This window comes from Sciurus vulgaris (assembly GCF_902686455.1).
Source record: "Sciurus vulgaris genome assembly, chromosome: X".
Taxonomy (NCBI): domain Eukaryota; kingdom Metazoa; phylum Chordata; class Mammalia; order Rodentia; family Sciuridae; genus Sciurus; species Sciurus vulgaris.
Window position 1 is genome coordinate 28,924,646 of NC_136471.1, and position 12,635 is coordinate 28,937,280.

At 35.4% G+C, this 12,635-nt stretch overlaps 1 protein-coding gene across 9 annotated transcripts in view; it reads left to right on the forward strand.

Annotated features, from left to right (window-relative positions):
• Positions 1-12,635, forward strand: part of THOC2 (THO complex subunit 2) — a gene marked incomplete at its 3' end in the record, with an annotated part of 110,517 nt that overhangs the window by 51,938 nt on the left and 45,944 nt on the right. For all 9 annotated transcript variants that reach the window (XR_013761057.1, XR_013761058.1, XR_013761059.1 and 6 more), the window contains exons 9-12: positions 858-950; positions 3,626-3,781; positions 5,476-5,648; positions 6,907-7,102. Coding sequence is in view for 6 of the 9 variants with exons in the window: in XM_079123337.1 (XP_078979463.1) it covers positions 858-950; positions 3,626-3,781; positions 5,476-5,648; positions 6,907-7,102 (618 nt within the window). The remainder of the gene's footprint in view (positions 1-857; positions 951-3,625; positions 3,782-5,475; positions 5,649-6,906; positions 7,103-12,635) is intronic.

Sequence of the window (12,635 nt, forward strand, 5' to 3'; positions counted from 1 at the left end):
AAAATAAAGCAAAACAGTGCCTTCTTTAAATGAAGTGTATTAGTTTGGTTAGTTTCATATTCTCTGTTTACCCATCACAACTATGGAAGAAGTCTTAGCTCTAGAAGTTTTATTTTCAGTGTTTAGTAGAATAATAGGGTAATGTGTTGTCACTGTTTGCTTTTCATTTACATTTTATTTGAAGCTAGTTATAGCTTTATTCTTCCTTCACTTTTTTACTCCTCTGACCCTAGCAGTTTAAAAATTACCTTCAAAAAGGGCACCATTCCAAGATCCTTGTGTTTGTGGTGTCCTCATGGGTGGCCTGGAATTGACTTTGCCATTCTGTATTTTATTCATCTGTAATATGTGTAGATACTTGTTTTAAAGGGGAAAGTCAGTGGACAAGCAGGTACACTTAGCATAAAACCAATGAAATGAAAGTATAAGGGGAAATTGCAGATCAAATACAGATGGTTTTGTACTTCCACATTTGTCAGCCTTATTTATCTGCATGTCCACTGAGAGAACTACTTGAAAAAGCAAGAAAACACATGTGTAAGCAGAAATGCAGACAAAATATTACACAGCATAAAATCTCACTTAATTGTCGGATTATATTTAAATATTAACATGTATTGTAAAAGGTGTCTATTTTTGAAACTATTTTATTTTCCTTTTGCTCATCAGATATTCCAATGTAAAAAGGGATGCTGACATGATAATCTTTGTCCTAAATTCAGGTGTTTGGTATGATAAGAGCAAGTATATTTTTGAGTTATTCAATTTAATTGTTTTTATTATTGATTAATAAAGGATATAATCTTAATTGTTGTACTTTATATACTAAATAGAAACTTTCCTTTTTGTTTTTCAAGGAACCAAATGGGGAGACTCCATCATCTTTATACAGAGTTGCAGCAGTACTTCTGCAATTTAATCTTATTGATTTAGATGATCTTTATGTACATGTAAGTCAAGTGGGCTGCTAAGAATATTTGGTTGTCCATCCCAGGAGTGGGGAAGAGGTGTAGGCAGCCAGGTAGCATTCCCAAGTTTGGTTCTAGGATCTCAAGTCTTCTTTTTTTGAATCCTTAATACATTCGTTCTTTGCATTTACTATATAAAGTGAATGCATTTAATTATTTAATGAATGATGGAAATCAGATAGTCAGTCTGTAGAATTCAAGGTTGGGTATGCAGTTCAAGTTCTTTAAATCATCCTCAAGGGGTTTATCATGGTAAGAAAGGCAAACTTCTGACCAATGTGGTTTTAGGTTTTCTACTATGTATAGATTATGGGAAATGTGAAATTACCTAGGTACTTCTTCCTTCCATCTACAGTGCTTTAATCTTAGCCATTCAAGACGAATGAGGAACTCCAGTAGTGTTTTTCATTTCAGTATATTTAGAAATACTCTTCTTATGATTTTTCTGTGTAATAAATGACTACTTCTGTGCTTTTATTGCTGGATCCAAGATTGAGAAGAGTTTATGCTTGTGATAGAAGACCTGTAGTTTAGACAAAGCCAGGTTTGCAGTGTAGAAATTTTTGTTTTATTAGGTTTCGCATTAGGATACCTATGGACTTATATTTGTCCAAAGCTAATATCATCTTTGCTGCCTTTGAAATCTCTTTATAAAACTTCGTTCCCATTTTTGTATACTGTGGCTATGAATTTGAGTAAAAATTGGTTTCTACTTTGGAAGCAGTCATAGTCTACCAAGAAAGATAAAAAATTTTGCATTGTGTATTAAGTGCTTGATTGGAAATATTCACAAGGTGCTGTGGGATCACGTGTGTGTGTTGGAAGACTCTCCCAAACTAGTGATATGGAACTAAAATCTTGATAGATGAGTAGAAATTGTACAGGTTTAAAAGGTAAAAAGCTATGTAGGTAGAATTAACTGAGTATAAAGACATGGTTTGAAAGGACTTCATTAATCCCTTTAGGAAATGTAGAGTGATTGGAGCCTAGGGGTGATATGTACAGGGATTTAGGATAGAGAAGTAGGTTGAGCCTAAACTGTAAGAAAGGTCTTGGATGGAGAGAGCCATTAAGAATATAAAGAGGAGAAATGATTTACAAACTCAGAATATGAAAAATTGGCCAGAAAAGGAAGGTTTGAGGATACAGGTTGTGTGGCATAACAAGTGGAAGATTTAAAATGATAGATTAAGTACTGATGTGCTTAACAGTAAATTCAAGCAGACCAAGTGTTTCTATTAAGATGACAAAGGTTGTCAGATGGGAGCTAAACACCAGTTTATTGTTTATGTGAGACACAGCTAAAACCCAAGGATAAAAAGTATTGAAAGTAAAAGAGTAAGAAAAATATAACAGAGGAATTATTGTTAGACAAAAGAGACTTTTCTGCTGAAAAGATAAAAGGATAACTTCATAATAAAATTGTGTTTGCTAGGAGGACAAAATAGTTCTGACTTTATATTGTCCCCAAAAACAGGTTGTTAAAATAGAAATCTAGGAATTGAGATAACTATAGGAAGCATATAGTTTGCCCCTTAGAGGCAGTTGCTGTTGTCCAGGTAAGAGAGGAAGATGTAGGCCAGGCCTATAAGTGAAACAATAAGGATGTGTTTACCATACAGAATGACAAAAAGTCTCTGCTTACCTCTTTGCACCAGTCCATAGTGACTTTTCTCTCTCCCTCCCTTTTTTCAACTAACAGGATGGAGTCCACAATATTGAATATTTCACCTTTTCGTTTATTGTTTACTTTGCATTAGTTTTAGCTACTGAATTAGATTATGCATTCCTGGCGGGGGGTAGTAACACTTCTTTTGTAGCTCACCATAGGTACCTGCCAGAAGCTATTAAGTAATGATTTGTTGGTTGTATTTTTCTTTGTTGGAGTTATTATATTTAATGTTTACATTAACTGTCTTTCACTCATGCAAGGTGGCTACACTTGAGATACATGAGTCTTTCTCATAATGAAGAGTTGACTCTATATACTTAATTTTTCTTTGGAAAAATTTACAAACTAGTTTGTGACTTAGGTCAGATAGATTCCTAGAAAATGAAAAACAAAGGCTGGAGATGTAGCTCAGTTTTATAGCACTTGCCTAGTGTGTGAGACCCTGAGTTTAATCCCTAGTAGGGGGTGTGGGGTGGGAAATAGAATAAAAGTCTTAATTATTTTTCTACTTGATAATTTTAATGATTCATCAATAGCTCACCCTTCCCAAATTTGATCTATATGCATTACTTCATTTAATTTTGAATTTGGTCTTTAAAAGGAAAATATGTTATATTTTTAATGGAGCAGATTCTTATTTTCTTGGGGGTAAACTAATAAATTTAATGGTAAGCATCATTGTTGTAGTAGTAATTTAGGACCCATCAGACAGAAGATGTGAAACTTTGAAATGCTACTTGATTTTAAAGTACAAAATTCATGTACCTAAAGGGTATATGTACCTCAAAGGTATGCTTCATCTGCTTGCATTTATTGTTACGCTCAATAAAAGAACTAAGTGAAACTTAGATGGGGAAATCATAGTCACAAATAAGTATACTTCTTAGTTACATTTTTATCAATTGAGACCAGATAGTGTTTGCTTTCTATGTGAGCAAGTAGTTGTTATTAGCTGTTTTATGAAATTCTAATAAACCATTTTTAGCTTCTTCCAGCTGATAATTGCATCATGGATGAACACAAACGAGAAATTGTGGAAGCTAAGCAAATCGTTAGAAAACTTACGATGGTAGTGTTGTCTTCTGAAAAAATGGATGAACGAGAGAAAGAAAAGGAAAAAGAAGAGGAGAAAGTAGAGAAGGTATGTAATTTTATTCTAGTAAGACTAGCATTATTTAGAATAATAACAAAATAGTTAATCAACTTATGTAAGCATGATTTCTTAATTTTGGTCCTTCTAAAACTTGATTTTGGAGATAATTATTTTGTAGAAATGATTTTTAAAAAATCTTAGAGGAAATAAAATGAGGAGGGAATTTCATCAAGATAATGGAAATATGAGTAGATGAAGGGGATTAAGGGGGAGGAAGGAGGAATGGGAAAAGGGAAGAACTGTGGACTGAATCTGACCAAACTTTTGAATTCACACACACGAATATATCACAGTGAATCCCAACATCAAGTATATCCAAAAGACATGCATTGGGAAAAAAAAAGCTATAAATTGCAGAAACAACAGTAGAGTAGAGAGAGGGAGTGAGGAAGTGCTGGGAGCTGAATTAGAGCAAATTATATTCCATGCTTTTGTGATTATGTCAAAATATATCCTAATATATATAACTGAAAAAAATAAATAAAAAAAATCTAAATGGTACTGTTGGGGGCTGTGCCATGTTGGCGGTGCCGGGATGGCGCCTGATCACATGGGCAGTGAGGAGGTTAATTGACATAAGCACACTCAGGTGATTTTCTCGTCCACGCACACAATGTATGCGCATGTGTTCTCGAGCACTAATTGTCTGCTCGGAGCATCTCGCCTAATCTTTGCGTAAGAGGCGTGGCCCTGCTCTCCGCCTCCTGGAGGTGATATAAGCATAGGCGGAGTGAGACAGAGACAGCAGCCATTAGCAGAGAAGCAGCAAGATAACGCACGGTGCGGCAGGAGCCAGAGAAGAAAAGACAGAGCAGCAGCTAGTAGGACACGCGCGGTAGCAGCGAGTAGGGGCGGCGGAAGGCAGATTGCGGAACGGAGAACTGAGACGCATCACTAGGGCACCTTGGGTGGACATACCCTTAGTTCACAGGATGCAGGACTTTAAGGTGTAGCAAGTCTCTTCTTCTAAACTCTAAGCGAAGCCTGTCCTTCTCTCAACGTCTCTCTTAAGCAAAGTCTCTCTCTCTTTCTCCTCTCAAAGCAAGTAAACCTCATTTCCTCTATCCTCTATAAATAAGCAAGAAAGCAGTGCACTAAAGAGAAAGATAGAAGTGCCTCAGTTTCCACTCCACCACCCATAAGACCCGTGCAAATTGTTGCTGCAGGCGGTGACAAATATCCATGGATTTTGGAACCGCAGAGAGCCAGCAACATGGTACCTTCCAAAAGAGGCTGCCTTTTTAAAATTTTAAAATGTATTTGATGTAGAAATGTATTCGATTGTGTATGGGATACTCAAAGATAAATGAATTCTGGTTCCCTGTGGTATAATATAACATTAGGTAGAACTAAATTTTAATTTTATAAACTGTAATGCCTGTGTTTGCTAGATAGAAAAGCATATCCTGGTTTTCTGCCCCCCCCCCCCTTTTCTTTCTTTCTTTCTTTTTTTTATTCTGGTACTGGGGATGGAACCCGGGGCGGTGGGGGGGGGCTCTACCACTGAGTTATATCCCCAGCCCATTTTTTAAAAAAATTTGAAACAGGGGCTCAGTTGCTGACCTTGAATTTGTGAGCCTCCTGCTTGGTCTCCTGAGTTGCTGGGATTACAGGCATGTACCCCCCCCACCTTGCTTGATATCTATATTCTAAGCATCTTTGTTGTGCCTGTTCATTTTTAGCCACCTGACAACCAAAAACTTGGTTTGTTGGAAGCCTTGTTAAAGATTGGTGATTGGCAACATGCACAGAACATTATGGATCAGATGCCTCCATACTATGCAGCCTCACATAAACTAATAGCCCTTGCTATTTGCAAGCTAATTCACATCACTATTGAGCCTCTCTACCGAAGGTAAGTTACCATATACTTTACCTAACCGTTGATGTAGAAATAATTTAGGACTAACAAAAATACCTGTGTATTTATCTTGTCTCCTCAAACCAAGCTGTTTTAGTACATTTTCTCAAAAGATAAGAACTATGCAGTGTATGAGTCTGATATATGTTAATGGGTGACTTCTAACATCTAGGCCAAGGGTTCTAGAATGTGTGCTGCAATGTATTATGGAAAGTATAGGTTAAATTTCTAGGTTGAGTTTGCTCCATGGAGAGTGAAAACTGTATTCTTCTGATTTTGACTTTTCCTCTTTTCTTGGGAGGCAGAGAATTCCTGAGGTTTTTACTTAGTGGAATGTTCCTTTGTCCTGGATTGAATGACTCTTGAGTAAGAACTTTGCCACTATGCTGGTCTTATCTCAGATCCTGGTATATAGGCTGCTGTTTGGGAAATTACTATTGTAGCCACTCTCATCATCCCTAGTTACTATGTCACAATTCTGTAGTCCTAAGCCTACTTACAGAGTACTTAGGAGCAGTATTAGCATCAGCTCTGGCTTTAACCCCGAACATCAGAGCCTTCCTTAAAAGTTTCAACCTTGAGACTGGTACATAGCTACTGGATGCTGCCTTCAGTGCCATCTGGGCTGTGGACCGTGAAGGCTTTTTTTCATAGAGTGACCCTTGTGACTCCATAGCAGGACACCTGCTTAGCAGATGAGAACTCTGGGCAAGCTGTCCTTTTTATTATTATACGCTCTTATTATGCAGCTCACCTTCTCTACCACCTCCTCCTTACTCAGTCTAGGTAGTGGGGCCTAGATTTAAGTATTTTTGTTTTTGATGTGAATTAGTATTGTTTTTTATATATGTATGTATATATATATTATTTTTTTTAAATTTCATTTTCTAGTATATCTGAGGTTCATCCTTTGTTCCCCATTCTCATATCCAAATTCTCGATACTGGCCAGGTTTAATTTAAAACAGTTTTGTATGATATATGTTAAATATTACTTGAGATCTGCATTTCTCTGATTTCTATTTCTTAAGGTGTTTAATTGGATCATTCTTCTCTGAACTCTAATTTTATTAATATTATTTTTGTTTTTCTACAAGTTGAGAATTATTTGGTATAATAAAGTTAGGCATGATTAAAATACAGAAAGTAAATGTGAGCAAGGAAAGATTCACTTAATAAGATGATTATTTTAACTTAAAATGACAGGTATTGTGTAATGTATATATATTTATAATTTTTTCTTCTTTTTAAAGAGTTGGTGTTCCTAAAGGTGCTAAAGGCTCACCTGTTAATGCTTTGCAAAACAAGAGAGCACCAAAGCAGGCAGAAACCTTTGAAGATTTGAGGAGAGATGTATTCAATATGTTCTGTTACCTTGGTCCTCACCTTTCTCACGATCCCATTTTGTTTGCAAAAGTGGTGCGCATAGGCAAGTCGTTTATGAAGGAGGTTAGTAACATCTTTTTCTTCATGATAGAAAACTAAATGTTGGAATGAAAATGTTCTGAGTATATTTTATTTATGAGCATTTCTACAAACAAAAATAAACCTAATTTAAGAAAAGGTTGAGTGAGGTTTGTGATAAGTCCTTTGTGTCCTAACCATAGACATGTTTATCTGTATAACAAATCTAGCTATATTATTAGTCAAGTCTCCCCCCCAACCCCAATAGCTTTTGATGAATGGCCACCTTTTGAATCCCCTTATAATGGTTACTTAGTATTCTTTTCCCTTGTCTTCTACCCATTTTCTTGACTGCAGTTTTGAGTCATTAGTGTTATTTTTATGAAGTCTTTTCAACCTTAGACTGGTGAAGACCCACTGTTTTATTTTTTTACTTATATTTTTCATGTTGGGGATTGAGCTCAGGGCTTCACATATGCTAAGCACATGCTGTACTACCGAGCTGTGCTCCTAGCCCCTTACTTAATTTTTTAACAAACTGTTTTATTAAAATAAAACACAGAAAAACACACATCATAATTGTATAGCTCAGTGACCTTTCCCAAACTAACACACATTTCTACTACCCAAGCCAAGAAATAGAACAGTACCAGCAACTCAGTCTCCTTTGTACGCCCCTTTTAAGTCACCACCCCAGGCATGATGTTTATGCAGTTTTTTTAACTTTTAAAACCAGCTTTGAGGTAAAATTTACATACAGTAAGTTTCTTCAATCTTAAATTATGGATCAAAGAGTTTTGTCAAATTATGCAGTAGTATGTCTACCACCACCATCACCAAAATATTCTGTGAAATATTTTCATTTCTCAGAAAGTTTCCTCTTGCTTCCTTGCAGTCAGTTTCCTTTCTACATTGCTGGTTCCTGGCAACCTCTGATAGGCTTTCTGTCCATTATAGTTTTGCTTTTCCTAGAATTTCATATGAATGAAATTGTATGTGATTTTTATCACTTGATGCTTTTGAAATTAATCCAAGATGTTGCATATGACATTAGTTCCTTTTGCTGAATAATACTCTATTATATAGACACACCAGGATTTATCCATTCACCAGTTGATGGGCATTTAGGTTGTTACTAGTTGGGGGCTTTTATAAATAAAGCTGCTTTGGATACCTTGTACACTTGAGAGGTACTTGTTTTTGTGTCACCAGGGGTGGGATTGCTGGGACACATCAGTAAGTGTATGTTTAATTTTATAAGGAATTGCCAGACTGTTCCAAAGCGTCTATACCATTTTGCCTTCATGGAAGCTATTGTCTGAGACTTCCTCACCACTACTTGATACTGTCACTTTCTCAAATTTCAGTTATTCTAGTGAGTATGTTGTAGTATCTCATTGTACTTTTAATGTTCATCTCTCTGCTGACTAGTGATGTTCAATATCATTTCATAAACATATTTGCATTTGTAATCATCTTTAGCGAAGTTTCTGTGTTTCTTGCCCATTTTTAAATTGTGTTGTCTTTTTATTACTGAGTTCTAAGAGTTCTTTGTATGTTGTGGTATATGTATAAGGCCTTTATCAAATATGTGATTTTGAAATTTTTTTTCAGTATGGTTTGCCTTTTCATCTTGTCTTTTGAAAAGGAACAAAAATAATTTTGATCAATTCCAATTTAATGATATTTTTCTTGAATAGTTCACTTTTTATACTTTGAGAAAACTGCCCAACTCAAGGCCTTGAAGCTGAAAAGAATATATCGTTTCTTTTCAGTTGTTAAAAAAAAAAAAAAAAACACCCAAAAGAAGATCTAGAAATTGTTATAAGTTCAAATACAGATTTCTCTATTGTTTGGTAATCACATTTGATTTTAATTTTAAATAAGAGTAACTGTATAGAAAGATTAACAGCTGTGATATATTAATCCATTGATGCCTGAAATATTTGACTTGGCTTTTACTTTTTTGTTGTTGTTTATGGCGTCTCACTAAGAACTCACTATCCTTCTGTCTCAGCCTCCTTAGGTAGCTGGGAGTAGAGGTGTGGGCTACCAGGCCCAACTTGACTTGGCTTTTAATTGGCTGTATATTGTTTTAATGCTCACAAATTTATGCTGTGAAAAGGTATTCTGAAGAACTCTGTTAAGTAGTTAAATATAATCACGTACCATTTACTATGTGATAGTTATATAAAAAGGAAGTGTAACAATATTTCACCATCTTGATCCTTATAGTCTGAAAAGGATGAGTGATTTTAACTAGTTTGTGCTCAAAGAACAAGAGTTGGATCTTTCTCAGTGCATCATATCAGGAAGCATTTGAAGTCAATTTATTTCTCTATTGATGTTAACTTTGATCACTTGATTAAGATCTTTGCTGCTAGGTTTCTTTATTATGCAGTTATTATTTCTTCCTTTGTTGTTAATGTGTATCTCATGGGGAGATACTTTGAGACTATGTAAATAGCCTGTCTCTTATTATACTTTCACCTACCTAATGCTGTCCTTTTTATTTTTTATTTATTTTTATTTTTATTTTCACAGACTGCATTTTGATTCATTGTACACAAATGGGGAACTACTTTTCATTTCTGTGGTTGTATACAATGTAGATTCATACTGTTCATGTAATCATATATATACATAGGGTAATACTGTCTGTCTTAGCCTACTATCTTTCCTTCCCCCACTCTCCTCCCTCCCCATCTTCCTCTGCACCATCCAAAGTTCCTCCATTCTTCTCTTGCCCCCCCCCACCCCAATTAAGTATCATCATCCACTTATCAGAGAAAACATTCAGCCTTTGGTTTTTTGGGCTTGGCTTATTTCACTTAGCATGATATTCTCCAAATCCATCCATTTACTAGCAAATGCCGTAATTTTATTCTTCTTTATGGCTGAATATATATATATCTCACAGTTTGTTTATCCATTCATCAATTGAAGGGCATCTCAATTGGTTCCACAATCTAGCTATTGTGAATTGAGCAGCTACGAGCATTGATGTGGCTGTATCACCGTAGTATGCTGATTTTAAGTCCTTTGGGTATAAACCAAGGAGTGGGATAGCTCGGTCAAATGGTGGGTCCATTCCAAGTTTTTGAGGAATCTTCATACTGCTTTCCAGAGTAGCTGCACCAATTTGCAACTCTACCAGCAATGTATGAGTTTGCCTTTTCCCCCATATCCATGCCAACATTTACTATTTCTTGTGTTCTTGATATTAGCCACTCTAATTGGAGTTACATGAAATCCTAGGGTGGTTTTAATTTGCATTTCTCTAATTACTAGAGATGATGAGCACTTTTTCATATATTTGTTGATCTTCTGTATATCTTCTTCTGTAAAGTGTTTGCCCAGTTCCTTAGCCCATTTATTGATTGGGTTCTTTGTATTTTTGGTGTAAAAGTTTTGAAAGTTCTTTATGAATTCTGGTGATTAGTGCTGTATCTGAAGTATGTGTGGAAAAGATTTTCTCCCACTCTGTAGGCTCTCTTTACATTATTGATTGTTTCCTTGGCTGAGAAAAAGCTTTTTAGTTTGAAACTATCCCATTTATTGATTCTTGCTTTTATTTCTTGCTCCATGGGGGTCTTGTTAAGGAAGTCTGGTCCTAAGGCAACATGATGAAGATTTGGGCTCAAGCTGTCACTATTTGCCGATGACATGATTCTATATTTAGAGGATCCAAAAAACTCCACCAGAAAACTTCTAGACCCAATAAATGAATTCAGCAAAATATCAGGATATAAAATCAGCACACATAAATCTGATGCATTTCTATTCATAAGCGATAAATCATCTGAAAGAGAAATGAGGAAAACAACTCTGTTCACAGTAGCATAAAAAAATATTTGGGAATCAGTCTAACAAAAGAGGTGAAAGACCTCTACAATGAAAACTACAGAACATCAAAGCAAGAAATTGAGGAAAACCTTAGATGATGGAAAGATCTCCTGTGTTCTTGGATAAGCAGAATTAATATTATCAAAATGGCCATACTTCCAAAGGCACCATACAGATTTAACACAATTCCAATTAAAATCCCAGTGACATTCCTCATAGAAATAGAGAAAGCAATCTTGAAATTCATCTGGAAGAACAAAAGACCCAGAATAGCCAAAGCAATCCTGGGCAGGAAGAGTGATGCAGGAGGTATCACAATACCAGATCTTCACCTGTACTACAGAGCAATAGTAACAAAAATGGCATGGTATTGGCACTAAAATAGACAGGTAGACCAATGGTACAGAGTAGAAGACACAGAGACAAACCCACATAAGTACAGTTATCTCATACTAGCAAAGGAGTCAAAAACACTCAATGGAGAAAAGATAGCCTATTCAACAAATGGTGCTGGGAAAACTGGAAATCCATATGCAGTAAAATGAAATTAAATCTTTATCTCTCACCCTGCACAAAACTCAAAATGGATCAAGGATCTAGGAATTAGACCTGAGACCCTTCACCAAATAGAAGAAAAAGTAGACCCAAATCTAATGCTGTTCTTTTCAGTTGAAAAAGAAAATTTAACTTTTTAATTTATTTATTTTAATGTGGTGCTGAGGATCAAACCCAGTGCCGCACACATGCTGGGCAAGTGTTCTATGACTGAGCTACAACCCCACCCCCTTAGTTGAAAATCTTAATGTTACGATCTCTTGTTCTGAAATTCTTCAGCTATAAGCATCATAAACTTAAAGGCAGGAGGCCAAACATCCAACTTGTGGAAGTTCTATACATAAATATAAACATACACACTATTGTTATGAAGTTGTACAAGTTGTTAGAACTGTCATGCTTTTCTTCCCCCTCTTTATCTTTGCTGTGCTCCTGTCTCTTTCTCTCCATACTGTCCCATTCATTTCTGTTTCCTCCCCTGATTTCATTCTATTCTGTTCTTGGTAGAAAGGAGGAGAAAAAAATACATATATTTATTTTGACCACCAGAGTCAGTGTAGGAAGAAATCCTTCTTTTGTCGTTCAGGAAAAGTGAATCTTTCTAATGATCTGAGTTAGAATGTTGGTACTTTTTGCTCATAAAAATATTTTACTATGACCAATAAATAAAATTGCTTCTGAAGGGTGGATGTTACCTTAGTTCTAAATTATGCATTTGAAGTTAAACTTCTTTAACAGACCTCATTTATAAACTTGGGATTGCTTATGCATAATTTTAAAAAGTGGCTTTTACGAGTTATTATTTAACAATATTAATTTGCAATCATTTCTCTGATTAGGTACATATATCTTAAGTTTGAGGTGTGTAATATTTTCTCTAATATTCATCAGGCTCTGAGGTGGAACCTGAAAATTTGCATTTCTAGCAAGTACCTTGGTGATGTTCATGCCTTAGTCCAAAAGATCAAATTGTTCTAGTGTGTCAACCAGTTTTTGGTCTTTCATATTTAAAGGTGGTGGTTGCAATTTTCTAAAATTATTCCAAAGGACATATTTTGCAATCATTAAAATTTTCTTTCTTTGTAGAGCACAGCTTTGACATGCCTATCAGACATATTTAAATATTTTTCATAATACTTTTTAAATAGACTATATTTTAAGGACAATTTTAAGTTCA